Here is a 26,928-nt window from a genome sequence, read left to right on the forward strand (position 1 = left end):
GTCTGTGTCTGTGATTCCCCACACGGTGACGGGATGGGGGTCTATGTCTGTGATTCCCCCACACGGTGACAGGACGGGGGTCTGTGTCTGTGATTCCCCCACACGGTGACGGGACGGGGGTCTGTGTCTGTGATTCCCCCACACGGTGAGGGGACGGGGGTCTGTGTCTGTGATTCCCCCACACGGTGACAGGACGGGGGTCTGTGTCTGTGATTCCCCCACACGGTGATGGGACGGGGGTCTGTGTCTGTGATTCCCCCACACGGTGACGGGACGGCGGTCTGTGTCTGTGATTCCCCCACACGGTGATGGGACGGGGGTCTGTGTCTGTGATTCCCCCACACGGTGACGGGACGGCGGTCTGTGTCTGTGATTCCCCCACACGGTGAGGGGACGGGGGTCTGTGATTCCCCCACACGGTGAGGGGACGGGGGTCTGTGTCTGTGATTCCCCACACGGTGACAGGACGGGGGTCTGTGTCTGTGATTCCCCCACACGGTGACAGGACGGGGGTCTGTGTCTGTGATTCCCCACACGGTGACAGGACGGGGGTCTGTGTCTGTGATTCCCCCACACGGTGACGGGACGGGGGTCTGTGTCTGTGATTCCCCCACATGGTGAGGGGACGGGGGTCTGTGTCTGTGATTCCCCCACACGGTGAGGGGACGGGGGTCTGTGTCTGTGATTCCCCCACACGGTGACAGGACGGGGGTCTGTGTCTGTGATTCCCCCACACGGTGACAGGACGGGGGTCTGTGTCTGTGATTCCCCCACACGGTGAGGGGACGGGGGTCTGTGTCTGTGATTCCCCACACGGTGACAGGACGGGGGTCTGTGTCTGTGATTCCCCCACACGGTGACAGGACGGGGGTCTGTGTCTGTGATTCCCCACACGGTGACAGGACGGGGGTCTGTGTCTGTGATTCCCCCACACGGTGAGGGGACGGGGGTCTGTGTCTGTGATTCCCCCACACGGTGACAGGACGGGGGTCTGTGTCTGTGATTCCCCCACACGGTGACAAGACGGGGGTCTGTGTCTGTGATTCCCCCACACGGTGAGGGGACGGGGGTCTGTGTCTGTGATTCCCCCACACGGTGACAAGACGGGGGTCTGTGTCTGTGATTTCCCCACACGGTGACAGGACGGGGGTCTGTGTCTGTGATTCCCCCACACGGTGACGGGACGGGGGTCTGTGTCTGTGATTCCCCCACACGGTGACAGGACGGGGGTCTGTGTCTGTGATTCCCCCACACGGTGACAGGACGGGGGTCTGTGTCTGTGATTCCCCCACACGGTGACAGGACGGGGGTCTGTGTCTGTGATTCCCCCACACGGTGACGGGACGGGGGTCTGTGTCTGTGATTCCCCCACACGGTGACGGGACGGGGGGTCTGTGTCTGTGATTCCCCCACACGGTGACAGGACGGGGGTCTGTGTCTGTGATTCCCCCACACGGTGAGGGGACGGGGGTCTGTGTCTGTGATTCCCCCACACGGTGACGGACGGGGGTCTGTGTCTGTGATTCCCCCACACGGTGACAGGACGGGGGTCTGTGTCTGTGATTCCCCCACACGGTGACAGGACGGGGGTCTGTGTCTGTGATTCCCCCACACGGTGACAGGACGGGGGTCTGTGTCTGTGATTCCCCCACACGGTGACGGACGGGGGTCTGTGTCTGTGACTCCCCCACACGGTGAGGGGACGGGGGTCTGTGTCTGTGATTCCCCCACACGGTGACAGGACGGGGGTCTGTGTCTGTGATTCCCCCACACGGTGAGGGGACGGGGGTCTGTGTCTGTGATTCCCCACACGGTGACAGGACGGGGGTCTGTGTCTGTGATTCCCCCACACGGTGACAGGACGGGGGTCTGTGTCTGTGATTCCCCCACACGGTGACAGGACGGGGGTCTGTGTCTGTGATTCCCCCACACGGTGACGGGACGGGGGTCTGTGTCTGTGATTCCCCCACACGGTGACGGACGGGTGTCTGTGTCTATAAAAATGAGAACAGTTTTAAAAATGCATGTCCTTCTGTACAGACAGAGGTGAAGCTATGAGAACAGAACCGAGAGGGAATTTGAAATTCAGGGGAGAGCCTCCTCAGAGAGCTAGCAGAGGTAGGAGGACGTGAAGCATCTCTTTCTGTTGGGTGTAGTTTTGTGATGTCGATGCATAATGCATATCGTGAGTTTGATTGCTGTCTGCTGGGTGATCTTTGAGGTCGAATGTGTTGGTAATGTTATTGTTAATCTCAGGGAGTATAATCATCGTTCAGAAAGCCACTGAACTAATCCTCAAAGTGATGTTGAAGTGGCCAGTATGTGTCCCCCAAACACTGGGGTTAGTTAGAGTAAAGCACCCCCTACACTGACCCCCATCAACCACTTCCAGGACAGGGAACACCATTGGGTTAGATGTAGATTAAAGCTACCCCTACATTTTCCCTCCATCAAACACTCCCGGGAACGGGGACAGCACATAGTTAGGTACAGAGTAAAGCTCCTTTTGCACTGTCATCCATCAAACACTCCCATGACAAGGAGAACACAACGTTAGAGACCGAGTGAAGCTCTTTCTACACTGACCCCCCCATCAAACACTCCCAGGGACAGGGACAGCACGGGGTTAGATACAGAGTAAAGCTCTCTCTACACTGTCCCCCATCAAACACTCCCAGGGACAGGGACAGCACGGGGTTAGATACAGAGTAAAGCTCTCTCTACATTGTCCCCCATCAAACACTCCCAGGGACTGGGACAGCACGGGGTTAGATACAGAGTAAAGCTTCCTCTACACTGTCCCCCATCAAACACTCCCAGGACAGGGACAGCACTGGGTTAGATACAGAGTAAAGCTCCCTCTACACTGTCGCCCCATCAAACACTCCCAGGACAGGGACAGCACGGGGTTAGATACAGAGTAAAGCTCCCTCTACACTGTCCCCCCCCATCAAACACTCCCAGGACAGGGTCAGCATGGGGTTAGACACAGAGTAAAGCTCCCTCTACACTGTCCCCATCAAACACTCCCAGGACAGGGACAGCACGGGGTTAGATACAGAGTAAAGCTCCCTCTACACTGTCGCCCCATCAAACACTCCCAGGGACAGGGACAGCACGGGGTTAGATACAGAGTAAAGCTCCCTCTACACTGTCCCCCATCAAACACTCCCAGGGACAGGGACAGCACGGGGTTAGATACAGAGTAAAGCTCCCTCTACACTGTCCCGTATTAAACTCTCCCAGGGACAGCACAGTGTTAGATACAGAGTAAAGCTCCCTCTACACTGTCCCCTATTAAACTCTCCCAGGGACAGCACGGGGTATAAGAGATCGCTCTACTCCTTTGAACATAAACTATATCTCCCTTTGCACTGTCCCTGTCCAACTCCTCCATGAAAGCCTCAACAGCTGTACAGGTTTTTGTTACGTATCTAGCATCTTGTTCTCCTTCCCTAATTAACCAAAAGGCACTTAACAATTGACCGTATCACTCTGGCCTGGAGTCCTGTGTACGCTCAGACCAGGTAAGGATGGCAGATTTCTTTCCCTTGAGCACATTTGTGAACCTGATGGAGATTTCCTCCAATCAACAACAGTTCCTTGGATATCGTTAGAGGCTTAGTTCGAGATTGTTTTTTTTATTGAACTCTTGTTCCACCATCAGGCATGGAGGGTGCCCAGAACATTCCCTGTGTCCCTGGATTAATAGTATAACGGCAAGGCCGATAGGTGATGCCCATGTCCCAGGAATAGTTAATGAAGCACATAGCTGCCCCCCCCCCCCCCCCACACTTCCGCCCCAGTACCTACACTGGGAATCATTCTGGACTCTCATGATGGTGGGTGCATTAGCATCTGAGAGTTGCTCCCCTCCTGTCCCAAACCCACCGGATGTCAACTTCTCAAAGCCCCAGGGAAATGGAATTGGAGGTTGATGGCGATGCCGACCGCAGTCAAATAGCTGACCCACCCTGCAGGAGAAAGGAATGCTTGCAGGTGAAGAGAAAGGTAGCAGTTAGACCAGAATCTAACACCCACCACCCACCCCACTCCCCGACACCCTGCCTACTGACCGAGCGAAGCCCTGTGTTAGGATTGTTTCTCCTTCACCCTCCTCAGGGCTTGGTAAAGCCTCCTGATGGCCAGGAGGGCAACCCCGGTGAGGGACGCCACAACCATGCCCAAGCACAGTGCCACGTCCAGGCTGTAGTAGGCGTACCAGGACAGGCTGAAGGAGGCGGGCCGCAGGTGGGCAGCTCCGCCGTGCCTCAAGACAAACTCCACCCAGAAGGCAGCACGTTGCAACGGGGTCTGCGGCTGGTCGCGGTGCATAGCCGAGAGCCGGGCCATGGCCTCCCGGTAAGAGGGCTGACTCAGGACCTTCCTCAGGCCTTCCAGCAGCTGCTGGGAGTCCAGGCGGCTCACGTCCAGGGTCAGGGCGGCACCCCGGCTGTCCAGCCGCACCAGGTTGTCGTACTGGTCGAACATCAGGGGCAGGCCCAGCACCGGCACCCCGTGGTAGATAGCCTCGTAGATACCGTTGGTGCCGCCGTGGGAGATGAAGGCCCGGGTCCGGGGGTCCCCGAGGATGTCGTTCTGCGGCGCCCAGCGCACCAGGAGGGTGTTGTTGCCCAGGTTTGCCGGCCTGTCACCCTGGTACTTCCAGATCACCCTCTGGGGCAGCTGGGCGAAAGCCTCAGCGATGGTTTCTGCCAGCTCAGCGGGGATCTGTGTCACGAGGCTGCCCAGGGACATGAAGACCACGCCGTGCTCACCAGAGCCCCGAGCGAACTCCTCCAGGTCTGGCGGCAGCGGCCGGGCTGGTCGGCACTGGAGTCCCCCGATGTAGACTATGTTGGGCACGGTGGGCCGCGGGAACTCAAAGACAAAGTCCACCTTCATCAGCCACAGGTCGGCGCGCTGCGTCAGGGTCTCGATGTCGGTGCCCGGCCCCAGGAACCGGTGGCACAGCTCATCGTAACTGGGGTGTATCATGGCGCTGCCCAGCTTGAAAGTGATGATGTAGTGCAAGGCGTTGGCCAGCCGCTGCAGGAAGGACATGTTGGCGGTGTAGCGCGAGCCCACCACAGGCACGTAGGAGGTGGGCGATGGCGCGATCAAATAGTGGCTATCACCAAAGGACAGCCAGCGGGTGTGGCAGACCAGAGGCAGCTGCAAGTGGTGGGCCAGCATCACGCCGGCCGGGAAGAAGGGATCGGTCAGCACCAGGGCAAACCCAGCTCCTTGCAGCTTCTCCATCAGCGCGCCGTCCTCAAACAGGAGCTGGATGAACTCCTGCTGCTTGTGGTGAGTCTCCCACAGCATCTTGCGGGTGATCTGGGTGTTGCGCACAAAGGCAGTCAGGCTCAGTCCCCCGCGCAGGATCTCCAGTGAGTCCATCAGGAACTGCGACAACATCTCTTGGTCCTCTATGATGCCCATCTTGCCATTCAGGGACATGGTGAAGCAGTGGTAGAGTGAGGGCTCCTCGGCGATGTACAGGCTGGAGGACGAGCGCAGCACACTGATGTTGTGTCCCCGGGCATGCAACTCCTCCAGCAGCACTCGCATGTTGAGCCAGTGGCTGCCGTCCACTGGCACCACCAGGATGTTGGAGCAGCAGGCCGGTGGAGACAGCAATACCATCACCGCTGCAATCTTCAGCCAACTTCCCCAGCTCTCCCAGCTGCCACGGGCCATTGCTGGTGACATCCAAACCCCTGCAGGCCATGAAAAACAAAACCATCATGACAGCACACCATCCAATTGGCTGAGAGATTCGGGCTCAAATCTGGGGATCAGGTTCATACTCAAGGATGAACTCAAGATCATGATAAAGGGACAGCATGATATCCCAGTCCTGGGACTGTTTACTGGAACTTTACTCTGTAAACCAGTATTGTCTGGGTTCTGGGAATGTTTACTGGGACAGTAAACACTGTCCTGATGGGGATAGTGTAGAGGGAGCTTTACTCTGTATCTAACCCTGTGCTGTCCCTGTCCCTGGGAGTGTTTGATGGGGGACAGTGTAGAGAGAGCTTTACTCTGTATCTAACCCCATGCTGTCCATGTCCCTGGGAGTGTTTGATGGGGGGACAGTGTAGGGGGGACTTTACTCTGTATCTAACACTGTGCTGTCCATGTCCCTGGGAGTGTTTGATGGGGGGACAGTGTAGGGGGGACTTTACTCTGTATCTAACACTGTGCTGTCCCTGTCCCTGGGAGTGTTTGATGAGGGGACAGTGTAGAGGGAGCTTTACTCTGTATTTAACCCTGTGCTGTCCCTGTCCCTGAGAGTGATTGATGGGGCGACAGTGCAGAGGGAGCTTTACTCTGTATCTAACTCCGTGCTGTCCCTGTCCCTGGGAGTGTTTGATGGGGGAACAGTGTAGAGGGGGCTTTACTCTGTAGCTAACCCCGTGCTGTCCCTATCCCTGGGAGTGTTTGATGGGGGGAGCAGTGTAGAGGGAGCTTTACTCTGAGTCTAACCCCATGCTGTCCCTGTCCCTGAGAGTGTTTGATGGGGGGACAGTGCAGAGGTTGCTTTACTCTTTATCTAACCCTGTGCTGTCCCTGTCCCTGTCCCTGAGAGTGTTTGATGGGGGAACAGTGCAGAGGGAGCTTTACTCTGTATCTAACCCCGTGCGCTCCCTGTCCCTGGGAGTGTTTGATGGGGGACAGTGTAGAGGGAGCTTTACTCTGTATCTAACCCCGTGCTGTCCCTGTCCTGGGAGTGTTTGATGGGGGGACAGTGTAGAGAGAGATTTACTCTGTATCTAACCCCGTGCTGTCCCTGTCCCTGAGAGTGTTTGATGGGGGGACAGTGTAGAGGGAACTTTACTCTGTATCTAACCCTGTGCTGTCCCTGTCCTGGGAGTGTTTGATGGGGGGTCAGTGTAGAGGGAACTTTACTCTGTATCTAACCCTGTGCTGTCCCTGTCCTGGGAGTGTTTGATGGGGGGTCAGTGTAGAGGGGGCTTTACTCTGTATCTAACCCCGGGCACTCTCTGTCCTGGGAGTGTTTGATGGGGGGACAGTGTAGACAGAGCTTTACTCTGTATCTAACCCTGTGCTGTCCCTGTCCTGGGAGTGTTTGATGGGGGGACAGTGTAGAGGGAACTTTACTCTGTATCTAACCCTGTGCTGTCCCTGTCCTGGGAGTGTTTGATGGGGGGTCAGTGTAGAGAGAGCTTTACTCTGTATCTAACCCCGTGCCAACCCTCTCCTCGCCGTGATTAAAGTGGAAGCGTAGAGGGAGCTTTACGCTGTATCTAATCCCGTGCCAACCCTCTCCTCGCCGTGATTGAAGTGGCAGCGTAGAGGGAGCTTTACGCTGTATCTAACCCCGTGCCAACCCTCTCCTCGCCGTGATTGACGTGACAGTGTAGAGGGGGCTTTACTCTGTATCTAACCCCGTGCCAAACCTCTCCTCGCCGTGATTGACGTGACAGTGTAGAGGGGGCTTTACTCTGTATCTAACCCCGTGCCAAACCTCTCCTCGCCGTGATTGACGTGACAGTGTAGAGGGAGCTTTACGCTGTATCTAATCCCGTGCCAAACCTCTCCTCGCCGTGATTGACGTGACAGTGTAGAGGGGGCTTTACTCTGTATCTAACCCCGTGCCAACCCTCTCCTCGCCGTGATTGAAGTGACAGCGTAGAGGGAGCTTTACGCTGTATCTAACCCCGTGCCAAACCTCTCCTCGCCGTGATTGACGTGACAGTGTAGAGGGGGCTTTACTCTGTATCTAACCCCGTGCCAAACCTCTCCTCGCCGTGATTGACGTGACAGTGTAGAGGGAGCTTGACATTCAGTTTCAAGATAGTCGAGGTAGCATTCTTCTGCGTCTCATCCTGTGCTGACCTTGTCCTGGGAGGGTTTGATGGGATCAGTGTAGAGGGGCTGTAATCCATATCTAATTTTGTGGTGTACCTATCCTGGGAGTGTGTTTCTGTCTTTTGCGGAGCTGAGATGATGAAACTTTCTCCTTTATTCAATAACATTCCTGCAGGGTAGCTCTTCATTGTTTTTAATGGATCTTACTGAGCAGGATATTGGTGTTAGCTCACTTGATATCCACTGTGACTGTCTTCTGGTGTACTGTTCTGGATCAGAAATTCTTTGACAGGGGAGCTATAACTTTTTATGGGAGCAAATTACTGCAGGTGCTGGAATCCATACTGAAAACAAAACATATTAGGAATCACAGTGGGTCAGACAGCATCCATGGAGAGAGAGTAAGCTAATGTTTCCTGTCTCGATGACTCTTCATCAGAGCTAGTTGTAAAGTGCCTAGTCTGAAGACGTGATGTTGCTTCTCCAGTTTGAGTTGTGATTCGCTGGAGTATTTCACCATGCCGAGGACAGACAAGTGGGCATGTGAGCAGGACGCAGTGTTAAAATGGGGAGGTCGGGGTCAGGAAGAATCATCTAGACTTGAAACCGGCAGCTCGCTGTCACTCCAGAGATGTGACCACTGTCACCTTCCAAGCTCATTCAATAGGATCCCATTCACTGGGAAGGTGTGATGGAAACAATCAAAGTATCCAGCCTCACTCAGTCCTTGTAATTCACAACCGGGCCTCCGCAGGCAGTTAACCTGTGCCTTACACTGCTGAGGCTGCAGGCCCAATACAGCAATTGACAGCACTGCACACCCAGCATCACTCTGAATGGTCCCCTCCTGTTACTGTGTTACAGGTTTGGGGAAAAGGAGGGAAAGGCCTCCTCCTGTACCTGTACAATCAGCTTGAGAAAGGGCCTGAATGGCCTCCTGTCCTGTGTGGAGAAAGTGAGGACTGCTGATGCTGGAGATCAGAGCTGAAAATGTGTTGCTGGAAAAGCGCAGCAGGTCAGGCAGCATCCAAGGAGCAGGAGAATCGACGTTTCGGGCATAAGCCCTTCTTCAGGAATGAGGAAAGTGTGTCCAGCAGGCTAAGATAAAAGGTAGGGAGGAGGGACTTGGGGGAGCCCCTCCTCCCTACCTTTTATCTTAGCCTGCTGGACACACTTTCCTCACTCCTGAAGGGCTTATGCCCGAAACGTCGATTCCTTGGATGCTGCCTGACCTGCTGCGCTTTTCCAGCAACACATTTTCAGTCCTGGTCCTGTGTAACAGGCTGGAGGAGGAGGGGCTGGATGGCCTCCTGTTCCTGTGTAACAGGCTGGATGAGGGGGGGCTGAATGGCCTCCTCCTGTTCCTGTGTAACAGGCTGGAGGAGAAGGGGCTGAATGTCCTCCTGTTCCTGTGTAACAACAGGCTGGAGGAGGAGGGGGCTGAATGGCCTCCTGTTCCTGTGTAACAGGCTGGTGGAGGAGGGGCTGAGTGGACTCCTGCTCCTGTGTAACAGGCTGGAGGAGGAGGGGCTGAATGGCCTCCTGTTCCTTTGTAACAGGCTGGAGGAGGAGGGGCTGAATGGCCTCCTGTTCCTCTGTGACAGACTGGAGGAGGAGGGGGCTGAATGGCCTCCTGTTCCTGTGTAACAGGCTGGAGGAGGAGGGGCTGAATGGCCTCCTGTTCCTGTGTAACAGGCTGGAGGAGGAGGGGCTGAATGGCCTCCTGTTCCTCTGTGACAGACTGGAGGAGGAGGGGCTGAATGGCCTCCTGTTCCTCTGTGACAGACTGGAGGAGGAGGGGGCTGAATGGCCTCCTGTTCCTGTGTAACAGTCTGGAGGAGGGGGGCTGAATGGCCTCCTGTTCCTGTGTAACAGGCTGGAGGAGGTGGGGCAGAATGGCCTCCTGTTCCTGTGTAACAGGCTGGAGGAGGAGGGGCTGAATGGCCTCCTGTTCCTTTGTAACAGGCTGGAGGAGGAGGGGCTGAATGGCCTCCTGTTCCTGTGTAACAGGCTGGAGGAGGGGGGCTGAATGGCCTCCTGTCCCTGTGTAACAGGCTGGAGGAGGAGGGACTGAATGGCCTCCTGTTCCTGTGTAACAGGCTGGAGGAGGAGGGGCTGAATGGTCTCCTGTTCCTGTGTAACAGGCTGGAGGAGGGGGGCTGAATGGCCTCGTGTTCCTGTGTAACAGGCTGGAGGAGGGGGGCTGAATGGCCTCCTGTTCCTGTGTAACAGGCTGGAGGAGGAGGGACTGAATGGCCTCCTGTTCTTGTGTAACATGCTGGAGGAGGAGGGGCTGAATGGCCTCCTGTTCCTGTGTAACAGGCTGGAGGAGGAGAGGGACTGAATGGCCTCCTGTTCCTGTGTAACAGGCTGGAGGAGGAGGGGCTGAATGGCCTCCTGTTCCTGTGTAACAGGCTGGAGGAGGAGGGGCTGAATGGCCTCCTGTTCCTGTGTAACAGGCTGGAGGAGGAGGGACTGAATGGCCTCCTGTTCCTGTGTAACAGGCTGGAGGAGGGGGGCTGAATGGCCTCCTGTTCCTGTGTAACAGGCTGGAGGAGGAGAGGGCTGAATGGCCTCCTGTTCCTGTGTAACAGGCTGGAGGAGGAGGGGCTGAATGGCCTCGTGTTCCTGTGTAACAGGCTGGAGGAGGAGGGACTGAATGGCCTCCTGTTCCTGTGTAACAGGCTGGAGGAGGAGGGGCTGAATGGCCTCGTGTTCCTGTGTAACAGGCTGGAGGAGGAGGGACTGAATGGCCTCCTGTTCCTGTGTAACAGGCTGGAGGAGGAGGGGCTGAATGGCCTCGTGTTCCTGTGTAACAGGCTGGAGGAGGAGGGGCTGAATGGCCTCCTGTTCCTGTGTAACAGGCTGGAGGAGGAGGGGCTGAATGGCCTCCTGTTCCTGTGTAACAGGCTGGAGGAGGAGGGGCTGAATGGCCTCCTGTTCCTGTGTAACAGGCTGGAGGAGGGGGGCTGAATGGCCTCCTGTTCCTGTGTAACAGGCTGGAGGAGGAGGGGCTGAATGGCCTCCTGTCCCTGTGTAACAGGCTGGAGGAGGAGGGACTGAATGGCCTCCTGTTCCTGTGTAACAGGCTGGAGGAGGAGGGGCTGAATGGCCTCCTGTTCCTGTGTAACAGGCTGGAGGAGGGGCTGAATGGCCTCCTGTCCCTGTGTAACAGGCTGGAGGAGGAGGGGCTGAATGGCCTCCTGTTCCTGTGTAACAGGCTGGAGGAGGAGAGGGCTGAATGGCCTCCTGTTCCTGTGTAACAGGCTGGAGGAGGAGGGGGCTGAATGGCCTCCTGTTCCTGTGTAACAGGCTGGAGGAGGAGGGGGCTGAATGGCCTCCTGTTCCTGTGTAACAGGCTGGAGGAGGGGGGGCTGAATGGCCTCCTGTCCCTGTGTAACAGGCTGGAGGAGGAGAGGGCTGAATGGCCTCCTGTTCCTGTGTAACAGGCTGGAGGAGGAGGGGCTGAATGGCCTCCTGTTCCTGTGTAACAGGCTGGAGGAGGAGAGGGCTGAATGGCCTCCTGTTCCTGTGTAACAGGCTGGAGGAGGAGAGGGCTGAATGGCCTCCTGTTCCTGTGTAACAGGCTGGAGGAGGAGAGGGCTGAATGGCCTCCTGTTCCTGTGTAACAGGCTGGAGGAGGAGAGGGCTGAATGGCCTCCTGTTCCTGTGTAACAGGCTGGAGGAGGAGAGGGCTGAATGGCCTCCTGTTCCTGTGTAACAGGTTTGAAGAGTTGTCTCTGATGCTGGTGATAATACAGGATCAGGCAGGCTCTGGCTCAGATGATATCACGGATGCTATCGGCGTAATGCCTGCAGGTATGGGCAGAAAGGACATTTAATATCTGATTCTATGGCATGCTACGTGAAAAACAAGTGCATTCACATATACCTGCAAGAATCAACAACATCTCAAAGCAAATAACAACACGTTTGTGACAATTTGAGTATGGCAGTACATCAAAATGCACACACCACATTAACACCCATGGACAATGGCATTGACACATGTGATGTACTTCATTGCGGTTGTTTTAGAACTGGCAGGCTATGTGAGGGGGACAATCTGACAGTGCAGCGCTCCCTACACCCCCTCCATCTCTCTGTCACCTCATCCAGCCGCTACACCCCCTCCATATCTCTGTCACCTCCTCCAGCTCCCTACACCGCCCCCATCACTGTCATCCCCTACACCCTCCCTATCTCTATCCCCTCCTCCAGCCGCTACACCCCCTCCATATCTCTGTCACCTCCTCCAGCTCCCTACACCGCCCCCATCACTGTCATGCCCTACACCCTCCCTATCTCTATCCCCTCCTCCAGCCACTACACCCCCTCCATCTCTCTGTCACCTCCTCCAGCTCCCTACACCGGCCCCATCACTGTCATCCCCTACACCCTCCCAATCTCCGTCACCTCATCCAGCCGCTACACCCCCTCCATATCTCTGTCACCTCCTCCAGCTCCCTACACCGCCCCCATCACTGTCATCCCCTACACACCCTCCCAATCTCCGTCACCTCATCCAGCAGCTACACCCCCTCCCTATTTCTGTCCCCTCCACCAGCCCCGACACCCCCTCCCTATCTCTGTCACCTCCTCCAGCCCCTACACCCCCTCCCTATCTCTGTCCCCTCCTCCAGCCCCCTACACTCCCTCCCTATCCCTGTCACCTCCACCAGCCCCCTACACCCCCTCCCTATCTCTGTCCCCTCCTCCAGCCCCCTACACCCCCTCCCTATCCCTGTCACCTCCTCCAGCCCCCTACACTCCCACCCTATCTCTGTCACCTCCTCCAGTCCCTACACCCCCTCTCTATCCCTGTCACCTCCTCCAGTCCCTACACTCCCTCCCTATCCCTGTCACCTCCACCAGCCCCCTACACTCCCTCCCTATCTCTGTCACCTCCTCCAGTCCCTAAACCCCCTCCATATCTCTGTCACCTCCTCCAGCTCCCTACACTGCCCCCATCACTGTCATCCCCTACACACCCTCCCAATCTCTGTCGCCTCATCCAGCCGCTACACCCCCTCCCTATTTCTGTCCCCTCACCCCCTCCCTATTTCTGTCCCCTCCACCAGCCCCGACACCCCCTCCCTATCTCTATCACCTCCTCCAGCCCCTCCACCCCTTCCCTATCTCTGTCACCTCCTCCAGCCCCGACAATCCCACCCTATCTCTCACCTATCCAACCTATCCAGCCCCTACACCCCCACCCTATCTCTCTCCTGTCCAGCCCCTACACCCCCACCCTATCTCTCTCCTGTCCAGCCCCTACACCTCCACCCTATCTCTCGCCTATCCAGCCCCTACACCCCCACCCTATCTCTCACCTATCCAGCCCTGACACCCCCACCCTATCTCTCACCCATCCAGCCCCTATACTCCCACCCTACCTCTCACCTATCCAGCCCCTACACTCCTACCCTATCTCTCACCTATCCAGCCCCTACACCCTCACCCTATCTCTCGTCTATCCAGCCCCAAGTCCCCACCCTATCTCTCTCCTGTTCAGCCCCTACACCCCCACCCTATCTCTCGCCCATGCAGCCCCAAACCCCCACCCTATCTCTCGCCCATCCAGCCCCAAACCCCCACCCTATCTCTCACCTATCCAGCCCCTACACCCCCACCCTATCTCTCACCTATCCAGCCCCTACACCCCCACCCTATCTCTCACCTATCCAGCCCTGACGCCCCCACCCTATCTCTCACCTATCCAGCCCCTACACCCCCACCCTATCTCTCACCTATCCAGCCCTGACACCCCCACTCTATCTCTCACCTATCCAGCCCCTACACCCCCACCCTATCTCTGACCTATCCAGCCCCTACACCCCCACCCTATCTCTCACCTATCCAGCCCCTACACCCCCACCCTATCTCTCACCTATCCAGCCCTGACACCCCCACCCTATCTCTCACCCATCCAGCCCCTATACTCCCACCCTATCTCTCACCTATCCAGCCCCTACACCCCCACCCTATCTCTCACCTATCCAGCCCTGACACCCCCACCCTATCTCTCGCCCATCCAGCCCCTACACCCCCACCCTACCTCTCACCTAACCAGCCCCTATACTCCCACCCTATCTCTCACCTATCCAGCCCCTACACCCTCACCCTATCTCTCGCCCATCCAGCCCCTACACCCCCACCCTACCTCTCACCTATCCAGCCCCTACACTCCTACTCTATCTCTCACCTATCCAGCCCCTACACCCTCACCCTATCTCTCGTCTATCCAGCCCCAAGTCCCCACCCTATCTCTCTCCTGTTCAGCCCCTACACCCCCACCCTATCTCTCGCCCATGCAGCCCCAAACCCCCACCCTATCTCTCGCCCATCCAGCCCTGACACCCCGACCCTATTTCTCGTCTATCCAGCCCCTACACCCTCACCCTATCTCTCGTCTATCCAGCCCCAAGTCCCCACCCTATCTCTCACCTATCCAGCCCCAACACCCCCACCCTATCTCTCACCTATCCAGCCCCAACACCCCCACCCTATCTCTCACCTATCCAGCCCTGACACCCCCACCTTATCTCTCACCTATCCAGCCCCAAGCCCCCACCCTATCTCTCACCTATCCAGCCCCAACACCCCCACCCTATCTCTCACCTATCCAGCCCTGACACCCCCACCTTATCTCTCACCTATCCAGCCCCAAGCCCCCATACTATCTCTTGTCTATCCAGACCCAAGCCCCCACCCTATCTCTCTCCTATTCAGCCCCTACACTCCCTCCCTATCACTGACACCTCCTAAAGCCCCTACATCTCCTCCCTATCTCTATCACCTCCTCCAGCCCCTCCACCCCTTCCCTATCTCTGTCCCCTTCTCCAGTCCCGACAACCCCTTCATATTTCTGTCACCTCCTCCAGCCCTGACACCCCCACCTTAAATCTTGCCTATCCTGCCCCTACTCCCCACCCTATCTCTCGCCCACCCAGCCCCAAACCCCCACCCTATCTCTCACCTAACCAGCCCCTACACCCCCACCCTATCTCTCTCCTATCCAGCCTCTACACCCCCACCCTATCTCTCACCTATCCAGCCCCTACACCCCCACCCTATCTCTCACCTATCCAGCCCCTACACTCCCACCCTATCTCTCACCTATCCAGCCTCTACACCCCCACCCTATCTCTCACCTATCCAGCCCCTACACCCCCACCCTATCTCTCTCCTATCCAGCCTCTACACCCCCACCCTATCTCTCACCTATCCAGCCCCTACACCCCCACCCTATCTCTCTCCTATCCAGCCTCTACACCCCCACCCTATCTCTCGTCTATCCTGCCCCAAGCCCCCACCCTATCTCTCGTCTATCCAGCCCCAAGCCCCCACCCTATCTCTCTCCTGTTCAGCCTCTACACCCCCACCCTATCTCTCACCTATCCAGCCTCTACACCCCCACCCTATCTCTTGCCTATCCAGCCCCTACACCCCCACCCTATCTCTCACCTATCCAGCCCCTACACCCCCACCCTATCTCTCACCTATCCAGCCCCTACATCCCCACCCTATCTCTCGTCTATCCAGCCCCAAGTCCCCACCCTATCTCTCACCTATCCAGCCCCTACACCCCCACCCTATCTCTCACCTATCCAGCCTCTACACCCCCACCCTATCTCTCACCTATCCAGCCCCTACACCCCCACCCTATCTCTCTCCTATCCAGCCTCTACACCCCCACCCTATCTCTCACCTATCCAGCCCCTACACCCCCACCCTATCTCTCTCCTATCCAGCCTCTACACCCCCACCCTATCTCTCGTCTATCCTGCCCCAAGCCCCCACCCTATCTCTCGTCTATCCAGCCCCAAGCCCCCACCCTATCTCTCTCCTGTTCAGCCTCTACACCCCCACCCTATCTCTCACCTATCCAGCCCCTACACCCCCACCCTATCTCTCTCCTATCCAGCCTCTACACCCCCACCCTATCTCTCACCTATCCAGCCCCTACACCCCCACCCTATCTCTCACCTATCCAGCCTCTACACCCCCACCCTATCTCTTGCCTATCCAGCCCCTACACCCCCACCCTATCTCTCACCTATCCAGCCCCTACACCCCCACCCTATCTCTCACCTATCCAGCCTCTACACCCCCACCCTATCTCTTGCCTATCCAGCCCCTACACCCCCACCCTATCTCTCACCTATCCAGCCCCTACACCCCCACCCTATCTCTCACCTATCCAGCCCCTACATCCCCACCCTATCTCTCGTCCATCCAGCCCCAAGCCTCCACCCTATCTCTCTCCTGTTCAGCCCCTACACCCCCACCCTATCTCTCACCTATCCAGCCCCTACACCCCCACCCTATATCTTGCCTATCCAGCCCCTACACCCCCACCCTATCTCTCACCTATCCAGCCCCTACACCCCCACCCTATCTCTCACCTATCCAGCCCCAACACCCCCACGCTATCTCTCGTCTATTCAGCCCCAAGCCCCCACCCTATCTCTCTCCTATTCAGCCCCTACACCCTCACCCTATCTCTCGTCTATCCAGCCCCAAGCCCCCACCCTATCTCTCTCCTATTCAGCCCCTACACCCTCACCCTATCTCTCGTCTATCCAGCCCCAAGCCCCCACCCTATCTCTCTCCTATTCAGCCCCTACACCCTCACCCTATCTCTCGTCTATCCAGCCCCAAGCCCCCACCCTATCTCTCTCCTGTTCAGCCTCTACACCCCCACTATCTCTCTCCTATCCAGCCCCTACACCCCCACCCTATCTCTCTCCTATCCAGCCTCTACACCCCCACCCTATCTCTCACCTATCCAGCCCCTACACCCCCACCCTATCTCTCACCTATCCAGCCTCTACACCCCCACCCTATCTCTTGCCTATCCAGCCCCTACACCCCCACCCTATCTCTCACCTATCCAGCCCCTACACCCCCACCCTATCTCTCACCTATCCAGCCTCTACACCCCCACCCTATATCTTGCCTATCCAGCCCCTACACCCCCACCCTATCTCTCACCTATCCAGCCCCTACACCCCCACCCTATCTCTCACCTATCCAGCCTCTACACCCCCACCCTATCTCTTGCCTATCCAGCCCCTACACCCCCACCCTATCTCTCACCTATCCAGCCCCTACACCCCCACCCTATCTCTCACCTATCCAGCCCCTACATCCCTACCCTATCTCTCGTCTATCCAGCCCCAAGTCCCCACCCTATCTCTCACCTATCCAGCCCCTACACCCCCACCCTATATCTTGCCTATCCAGCCCCTACACCCCCACCCTATCTCTCACCTATCCAGCCCCTACACCCCCACCCTATCTCTCACCTATCCAGCCCCAACACCCCCACGCTATCTCTCGTCTATTCAGCCCCAAGCCCCCACCCTATCTCTCTCCTATTCAGCCCCTACACCCTCACCCTATCTCTCGTCTATCCAGCCCCAAGCCCCCACCCTATCTCTCTCCTATTCAGCCCCTACACCCTCACCCTATCTCTCGTCTATCCAGCCCCAAGCCCCCACCCTATCTCTCTCCTATTCAGCCCCTACACCCTCACCCTATCTCTCGTCTATCCAGCCCCAAGCCCCCACCCTATCTCTCTCCTGTTCAGCCTCTACACCCCCACCCTATCTCTCTCCTATCCAGCCCCTACACCCCCACCCTATCTCTCTCCTATCCAGCCTCTACACCCCCACCCTATCTCTCACCTATCCAGCCCCTACACCCCCACCCTATCTCTCACCTATCCAGCCTCTACACCCCCACCCTATCTCTTGCCTATCCAGCCCCTACACCCCCACCCTATCTCTCACCTATCCAGCCCCTACACCCCCACCCTATCTCTCACCTATCCAGTCCCTACATCCCCACCCTATCTCTCGTCTATCCAGCCCCAAGTCCCCACCCTATCTCTCACCTATCCAGCCCCTACACCCCCACCCTATATCTTGCCTATCCAGCCCCTACACCCCCACCCTATCTCTCACCTATCCAGCCCCTACACCCCCACCCTATCTCTCACCTATCCAGCCCCAACACCCCCACGCTATCTCTCGTCTATTCAGCCCCAAGCCCCCACCCTATCTCTCTCCTATTCAGCCCCTACACCCTCACCCTATCTCTCGTCTATCCAGCCCCAAGCCCCCACCCTATCTCTCTCCTATTCAGCCCCTACACCCTCACCCTATCTCTCGTCTATCCAGCCCCAAGCCCCCACCCTATCTCTCTCCTATTCAGCCCCTACACCCTCACCCTATCTCTCGTCTATCCAGCCCCAAGCCCCCACCCTATCTCTCTCCTGTTCAGCCTCTACACCCCCACCCTATCTCTCACCTATCCAGCCCCTACACCCCCACCCTATCTCTCTCCTATCCAGCCTCTACACCCCCACCCTATCTCTCACCTATCCAGCCCCTACACCCCCACCCTATCTCTCACCTATCCAGCCTCTACACCCCCACCCTATCTCTTGCCTATCCAGCCCCTACACCCCCACCCTATCTCTCACCTATCCAGCCCCTACACCCCCACCCTATCTCTCACCTATCCAGCCCCTACATCCCCACCCTATCTCTCGTCTATCCAGCCCCAAGTCCCCACCCTATCTCTCACCTATCCAGCCCCTACACCCCCACCCTATATCTTGCCTATCCAGCCCCTACACCCCCACCCTATCTCTCACCTATCCAGCCCCTACACCCCCACCCTATCTCTCACCTATCCAGCCCCAACACCCCCACGCTATCTCTCGTCTATTCAGCCCCAAGCCCCCACCCTATCTCTCTCCTATTCAGCCCCTACACCCTCACCCTATCTCTCGTCTATCCAGCCCCAAGCCCCCACCCTATCTCTCTCCTATTCAGCCCCTACACCCTCACCCTATCTCTTGTCTATCCAGCCCCAAGCCCCCACCCTATCTCTCACCTATTCAGCCCCTACACCCTCACCCTATCTCTCTCCTATCCAGCCCCTACACCCCCACCCTATCTCTCGTCTATCCTGCCCCAAGCCCCCACCCTATCTCTCGTCTATCCAGCCCCAAGCCCCCACCCTATCTCTCTCCTGTTCAGCCCCTACACCCCCACCCTATCTCTCACCTATCCAGCCCCTACACCCTCACCCTATCTCTCGTCTATCCAGCCCCAAGCCCCCACCCTATCTCTCGTCTATCCAGCCCCAAGCCCCCACCCTATCTCTCTCCTGTTCAGCCCCAAGCCCCCACCCTATCTCTCGTCTATCCAGCCCCAAGCCCCCACCCTATCTCTCTCCTGTTCAGCCCCTACACCCTCACCCTATCTCTCGTCTATCCAGCCCCAAGCCCCCACCCTATCTCTCGTCTATCCAGCCCCTACACCCCCACCCTATCTCTCGTCCATCCAGCCCCAAGCCCCCACCCTATCTCTCTCCTGTTCAGCCCCTACACCCCCATCCTATCTCTCACCTATGCAGCTCTACAGCTTTCCTTATCTAGGTAAAAACTGCTAATCCTCTTGCAAGGATGCCTGCCTTGAAGAAGCTTTCCTTCTCTCTCTACAAGAATCTCAGGGAGCCCCTCTCCCACTGCAAATCCCAGGTCATTTCCTCCACCTATCCAATCCACCCTCCTCCCTGACCTCTCACCTTCATCCCCTCCCCCACTCACCTATTGTACTCTATGCTACTTTCTCCCCACCCCCACCCTCCTCTAGCTTTTCTCTCCACGCTTCAGGCTCTCTGCCTTTATTCCTGATGCAGGCTTTTGCCCGAAATGTCGATTTTACTGCTCCTCGGATGCTGCCTGCACTGCTGTGCTCTTCCAGCACCACTAATCCAGAATCAGCTTTCCTTATCTATCAGTTGGCTCTTGTCCACGCTGCTGCCATTCCCATCCCTTGGTTCCCATGGCTCTGCCTCGGGATCTGTGTGCTGTGGGATTTCTTCCCTGAACCCTTTTCTCCCTTTCTCTGTCTCTTTCTTTCTGTCACCCTCATCCTACCTTTAGGATGCTCAAACATTTTGTTGCATCTTCCTAATGTGTGTTGCCGTGGTCCGGGATCAGATTTGTGCTCCTGTGTAGGTAACATTAAAGATACTTTATAGCTGGAAACGCCACTGACTGTAAGATCCCCTCCAAACCCTGACTTAGAACGGTATTGGTGGTTCTTTCAGTGTCACTAGGTCAAAAGCCTGGAACTCTTCTCCTCTAATGGCAATGTGTGGTAACCCTACACCACACATCCTGCTCTATGAAACTCTTTGTGCCATTTGAATGTGATCTAGCTGAACCAGAGAGAACAGGTGTTGTCAGGCCATGTATGGATGTTAGATTTCAGAATGGAGTTATCATTAATCAAGTCCAATTAGCTTCACTCCTTTGTGTCCTGTTGGGGACTCACCATTAAGACATCTGGCTGTGATTCAGTGCCTGTGGAGAGGGTAACCCAGGCTGAGAGGGGAGTGGAATATTGTCATTCTACATATAGAATCCCTGCCGTGTGGAAGCAGGGCATTCATCCCATCGAGTCCACACCTACCCTATCCCTGTAACCCTGCATTCCACATAACCATCCTGGACATCATGGGCAATTTAGCATGGCAAATCCACCTGTGGACTTTGGATTGTGGGAGAAAACCAGAGCACCCGGAGGAAACCCACGCAGACACAGGGAGAACATGCAAACTCCACACAGACAGTCACCCGAGGGTGGGATCGAACCCAAGTCCCTGGTGCTGTGAGGCAGCAGTGCTAACCACTGAGCCACCGTGCTGCCATTCTCTTTCTCTCTTTCCGTTTCTCTCACTCTCTACCTCTCTCACTTTCTCTGTTACTCTCTCCCTGCCTCTCTGTATCTCACTGACACTCATTCTCTATATCACTCCCCCCTGCTCTCTGCCTCTCTCACTGTCACTTCCTCTCTCTCTCTATCACTCTATCTGTTTTCTCTATTATTTGCTGTCACTTTCTCTGTCTCTCTCTCTTTCTCTCAGTCCCTCTTACTGACACTTTCTTTCTCTCTCTCACTGTCTCTGTCACTTTCTCTCTCTGTCTTTTTATATTTGTCTCTCTCTCTCTCTGTGTCACTGTGTTCACATTCTGTCACGTTGATCCCTGCAGACTCTGCCCTCCTGAAGATAGCCTCTGGCATTTGACTGGGTCTTGGTCACCCAGAAGTCTAGGGCTGGCTGATTGTGACCCAGTGTGTGGAGGCTCTCCGAAGTGCATAACACATTAGGAGGCCAGAGGGTTTGGGAAGAGCTGATTTGGCAGCAGCTTCTGCTAGAAGCTTTTGCTTTGTTGAACACATTAGTCACGGGCTGCAGTCACAGGAGGAGGTACGTATAGCCAGATAAGAGATTTCTGTCTCTGCTTGGATAAGGACAGCTCAGGGTTAGATACAGAGTAAAGCTCTCTCTCTACATTGTCCCCCCCATCACCACCCCAGGCAGCCCATTCTGAACTACCACTCTCTGTTTGTGAAAAACTTGTCCCTCACATCTGGGTTGACAATCAGTATCTTTTAGGTAAAAACAATGACTGCAGATGCTGGAAACCAGATTCTGGATCAATGGTGCTGGAAGAGCACAGCAATTCAGGCAGCATCGAGGAGCTTCAGCAAAATCGACGTTTCGGGCAAAAGCCCTTCATCAGGAATAAAGGCAGAGAGCCTGAAGCGTGGAGAGATAAGCTAGGGGAGGGTGGGGGTGGGGACAAAGTAGCACAGAGTACAATGGGTGAGTGGGGGAGGAGATGAAGGTGATAGGTCAGGGAGGAGAGGGTGGAGTGGATAGGTGCAAAAGGAGCTGGCCTTCGGTCAAGTCCGGACAAGACAAGGGGACAGTGTTGAGCTGGAGGTTTGAAACTAGGATGAGGTGGGGGAAGGGGAAATGAGGAAGCTGTTGAAGTCCACATTGATGCCCTGGGGTTGAAGTGTTCCGAGGCGGAAGATGAGGCGTTCTTCCTCCAGGCATCTGGTGGTGAGGGAGCGGCAGTGGAGGAGGCCCAGCACCTCCATATCCTCGGCAGAGTGGGAGGGGGAGTTGAAATGTTGGGCCACGGGGTGGTTTGGTTGATTGGTGCGGGTGTCTCGGAGATGTTCCCTAAAGGCTCAGACTGGGCGCCTCCTAGCAGAGCGCTTTAGGGAACATCTCCGGGACACCTTTCCTCATTCCTGAAGAAGGGCTTATGCCCGAAACGTCGATTCTCCTGTTCCCTGGATGCTGCCTGACCTGATGCGCTTTTCCAGCAACACATTTTCAGCTCTGATCTCCAGCATCTGCAGACCTCACTTTCTCTACAAACTTACTAACCCACCCATCTACATTTCCATCCGTGTCATTAATACATATATCCCAAACAGCAGAGGTCCCAGTATAGATCCCTGTGGGACATCACTAGTCACGAATCTGTAGCCTTGAAAAAACAACCTTCCACCTCTACCCTCTGTCTTCTACAGGCAAGCCAATTCTGAATCCATGTGGTCACGTCACTATGGATCCCATGCATCGTATTCTTCTGGATGAGCCTACCGTGAGGGACCTTGTCTGAAAGCCTGACTAAGATCCATGTAAACAACATCCACTGCTCTGCCCTCATTGATCACTTTGTCACCTCTTTGAAAAAATCAATCACGTTGATCTCAGATACTCACATGGGCTTCCAGCAATAGCATGTGTCCCTGCTGCAACTGGTGACATACATACAGTCTGAACTGGGAACTCCTTGTTCCCACCTGTGTCTCTTTTGCTCATTTTAATTCAAGGCACATGTTGGAATGAACTAAGTATCACAATCAGTGGTGGGCAGATGGGACTGGCACTGTTCCACATCCTCCCCCCACCCCACCCCGCATCCTTCCATTGTCTCATAGACCAGCGTGTCCAGTATCACACTGTCACCCACCCCATTTGGGATTGTACAGCCTCAGTTCTGGAGTCGAGATGTGATTGGTGCGGGAGACCGAACTGGTACTTTCTGCTAATCGCACAGAGATCGGGAATGGTGACGTTGTCCCTCATTCTTTCTCTCTCCCTCCCTCCCTGTCTGTGGCCCAGAGAACATTCCAGGACCTCTGCCAACTCCAGCACAGTCCACATTCCAAATTTTGTTTACCATTTAGCAAATATCTGCAAAAACCACTGTCAGGTGGCTCGGCCTGCATCAACTTGCAGGGAGTTGTCAGCTGATTGTCAAGTGATAATTGATAAACTGTGGAGCTGGAAAAGCACAGCATCAGAGCAGCAGAAGAGTTGATGTTTCAGCTTGGAATGCTTCATCACTTCCTAGTGAGTTTTGAGAAGATTTGTAGCTCAGGTTGACGCTGCTTGACCTGCTGTGCTTTTCCCAGCTCCACACTTTATCAACTCTGCCTTTCCAGTATCTGCAGTCCTCATTATTTCCAATCTGTCAAGCCAAAGTCATCACTTCCAGCATCTGGAAAAATAAGATCCATGTTAGAGTCATGGAGTCATACAGCAAGGAAACGGGCCCTTCTGTCCAACTCGTTCATGCCGACCAGTTTTCCTAAACTGAACTAGTCCCATTTCCCTGAGTTTGGCCCATATCCCTGTTAATCTTTCCTATCCATGGACCTGTCCAAATGTCTTTTCAATGTTGTTTTGTACTCTCCTTGTCCACTTCCTTTGGAAGCATGTTCTGTGTACACACCACACTCTTTGTGTACACGCTGCCCGTCAGGTTCCTTTTAAATCCTTCCTCTCTCACCTTAAACCCATACACTCCTCTGTTCTGGAACTGCTGCATAAAATTCTGGCTGCTCTGTTATAGGAAAGATGTTATTAAACTAGAAAGGGTGCAAAACAGGATATATTGAGACTGAAGGATTTGAGTCATAAAGAAAGACTGGATAGGTTGGGACTTGTTTCCCTGGAGCGTAGGAGGCTTAGGGATGATCTGGGTTTGTAAAGTCATGAGGGGCACAGATAAGGAGAGAGGAGGGGGACATCATACACACCACCAATCTCTCGATGCCATTCCCATCAAACACATCTAGGACAGGATCAGCATTGGATTCTATAAAGGGTAAAGCTGCCTCTACAATATCCCCATCAAACACCAGGACAGGTATCACATAGGGTTAGATACAGAGTAAACTTCCCTCTACTCTTTACCTCTGAAAGTAAAGCTACTTCTTCTGTTTTAAACAGAAAGTAAAGATCGCTCAACACTGTCTCAATCAAACACTCCCATAGAACACAGAGAGGGCAAGGGCATTTTATCTCATTCAGTTATCCTGCAGACATGGACCAGAGATCTTCAGCAACACACTGATACTCACCTCATAAGACATTGCATTGCCTCAGTCCTGGAATCAAGATATGATTGGTGCGAGAGGCAGAACTTGCACTTTCTGCTAATCACACACACAGATCGGGAATGGGGCCTCATGTCCTCATTCTTTTGCTCTCCCTCCCGCCCTGATTCCAGGACATCTGCTACTTCCAGCACGGACCACAATCCAACCCTTTGTTTGTCATTAACAAAATCCTGCAATACCATAACCCTGACAGGTAACCCAGTCTACACCAACCTGCAGGGAGCTGTCAACTCAGCATCAAGCAATAGTTGGCATTGCCAGTTAGAGACGGCATCTCAAGGAATAAGGTCCATTTCAAAAAGGAAGGGGATATCACACAGGGCAGGGTCAGATACAGAGTAAAGCTCCCGCTACACTGTCCTCCCCATCAAACACTCCCAGGGCAGGGCCAGGACAGAGTTAGATACAGAGTAAAGCTCACTCTACACTGTCCACATCTAACACTCCCAGGACAGGGACAGCATGAGGTTAGATACAGAGTAAAGCTCCCTCTAGACTGTCCCTCCCCGTCAAATACTCCCAGGCACACGGATAGTACAGGGTTAGGTACACAGTAAAGCTCCCTCTACACTGTCCCCATCAAACACTCCCAGGGCAGGGACAGCACGGGGTTAGATACAGAGTAAAGCTCCCTCTAGACTGTCCCCCATCAAACACTCCCAGGGACAGCATGGGGTTAGATACAGAGTAAAGCTCCCTCTGCACTGTCCCCCCCCATCAAACACTCCCAGTGACAGGGACAGCAGGGGGTTACAGACAGAGTAAAGCTTCCTCTACACTTTCCCGCCCATAAAACACTCTCGGACAGCACAGGGTTAGATACAGAGTAAAACTCACTCTACACTGTCCCCCATCAAACACTCGCAGGACAGGGACAGCACGGGGTTAGATACAGAGTAAAGCTCCCTCTACACTGTCCCCCATCAAACACTCCCAGGACAGGGACAGCATGGGGTTAGATACAGAGTAAAGCTCTCTCTACACTGTCCCCCATCAAACACTCCCAGGACAGGGACAGCACGGGGTTAGATACAGAGTAAAGCTCCCTCTACACTGTCCCCCATCAAACACTCCCAGGGACAGGGACAGCACGGGGTTAGATACAGAGTAAAGCTCTCTCTACACTGTCCCCCATCAAACACTCCCAGGACAGGGACAGCACGGGGTTAGATACAGTTTAAAGCTCTCTCTACACTGACTCCGTCAAACACTCCCAGGGACAGGGACAGCACGGGGTTAGATACAGTTTAAAGCTCTCTCTACACTGTCCCCCATCAAACACTCCCAGGACAGGGACAGCACGGGGTTAGATACAGAGTAAAGCTCCCTCTACACTGTCCCCCATCAAACACTCCCAGGGACAGGGACAGCACGGGGTTAGATACAGAGTAAAGCTCTCTCTACACTGACTCCGTCAAACACTCCCAGGACCGGGACAGCACGGGGTTAGATACAGTGTAAAGCTCCCTCTACACTGACTCCGTCAAACATCGCCAGGATAGGGATCACTCAGTTGGAAATATTGAACAGCTCCCTGATAATGTGGTTCAACTCAAGTGAAAGTGTATGTGAAGCCAGTTGTTTGCAGTGAGTTTGCCTATTTGAGAACCTATAGCCTCAGCTCTGAACTCTCATTAGCATCCAGTTCACTTGGTCATTAAGTGATTGGGAAATGTTTTGTATATCTTAGGATGTGCTGGCTGCTATAGAAATTCAAGTCCTTTTCAGTGTATGATCATTCGTTCTATGAGATTTCTTTCATCAAATGTACCTTCTACAGTTGAATTGCAACGGTAATCTCATTTATCAAGCCACTTTGCTGCAATTTCTAAGGTGCGTGATTTTGGCATCAGTAAGAAGGCAATGGGGAATGTCAAATCTCAGTCAAAGAAGCAATTTTCATGGAGTGTCCTAAAGGTGGAGAAAGGGAGAGATGCGGAGGGTCGAGGGAGGAAACGCCAGAGCTCAAGTGCCCCCAGCTAATTTACAGCAACGGGACAAGGGAGGGCGGTGAGCAGGTGATGGGGCTAAACCGGACGCAGTCTGAGTGAAGCTGGAGGTGGCAGCACCATGAGGAGTGAGTGAGGCAGCGTGGGTTTCAGAAGGTGCACAACCAGCTAGGAGTCGGATGGGAATATTTGGAGCAGGTCAGTGGAAGTGGGGAACAAGAGGATGCGTGCCTAAAGCGTTTGAAAGAAAATAGAGTGCTGTGCCTCCTGAAGATCGCTCCCAGACTGATTGCCATTCCCCCAGGCACGCTGGATTCACCCGCGTCTCTTCAATTTCCTGCTGACCCTGTTAGTGCACTTTCAGATGCGATGAATTTAACAGAATGAGGTGGCTTACCTGCTGATGAGATGCACAATCTGTCAGCAGCTCTCTGCAAACTCAAAGTGCACTGAGAATCTCTCAGGTTATAAGGGTTTGGTTTCTTGCCTAGGGCTGGCACCGAGCCAGCTCCCTGATGTCTCGAGGGGGCAGGTATAATTGGAGACGTTGCCGGGAATGAGACGTGCTCTTGTTTATGCTCGCTGTCGCCCGGCGCAGGTTGGGTGTCAACCGGGACGTCCCGCGGCCCCTGCTACCCTCGCTGTCTTGGAGTGGCGGGCGGCTTCCAGAGGCATGCGAGCTCAGAGTTTGTACAAGACAAGGCGGGATTGGGGGGCAACAGCCACAACAATGACTGAGTGGGGGGCTGGGGAGAGAGAACATGCTGTAATACGAGTGTGTCGAAATGACACCGCCCCGCCCCCATCCTGCCATTGACACTAACTCAGGCATGAACCTGTGT

At 55.1% G+C, this 26,928-nt stretch overlaps 1 protein-coding gene across 2 annotated transcripts; it reads right to left on the bottom strand.

Moving 5' to 3' along the window:
* Nucleotides 1-3,630: 3,630 nt before the first annotated feature.
* LOC122542355 (UDP-glucuronosyltransferase 2C1-like) lies at nucleotides 3,631-26,669 on the bottom strand. 2 transcript variants are annotated; one of them, XM_043680047.2, is made up of 2 exons: nucleotides 26,484-26,669; nucleotides 3,631-5,723 (listed from the first exon to the last, which is right to left on the bottom strand). In XM_043680047.2, exon 2 carries the CDS (start codon nucleotides 5,713-5,715, stop codon nucleotides 4,093-4,095), a length of 1,623 nt encoding a protein of 540 aa, XP_043535982.2. In that variant the 5' UTR covers nucleotides 5,716-5,723; nucleotides 26,484-26,669; the 3' UTR covers nucleotides 3,631-4,092. The 2 variants fall into 2 exon arrangements, with proteins under 2 accessions (XP_043535982.2, XP_043535981.2); XM_043680046.2 differs by lacking the exon at nucleotides 26,484-26,669 and adding an exon at nucleotides 19,799-19,855.
* Between the last annotated feature and the right edge of the window lie 259 nt (nucleotides 26,670-26,928).

This window comes from Chiloscyllium plagiosum, unplaced genomic scaffold (genome assembly GCF_037043375.1).
Source record: "Chiloscyllium plagiosum isolate Xiang-an unplaced genomic scaffold, Cpla_swu_hap1 HiC_scaffold_51, whole genome shotgun sequence".
Taxonomy (NCBI): Eukaryota; Metazoa; Chordata; class Chondrichthyes; order Orectolobiformes; family Hemiscylliidae; genus Chiloscyllium; species Chiloscyllium plagiosum.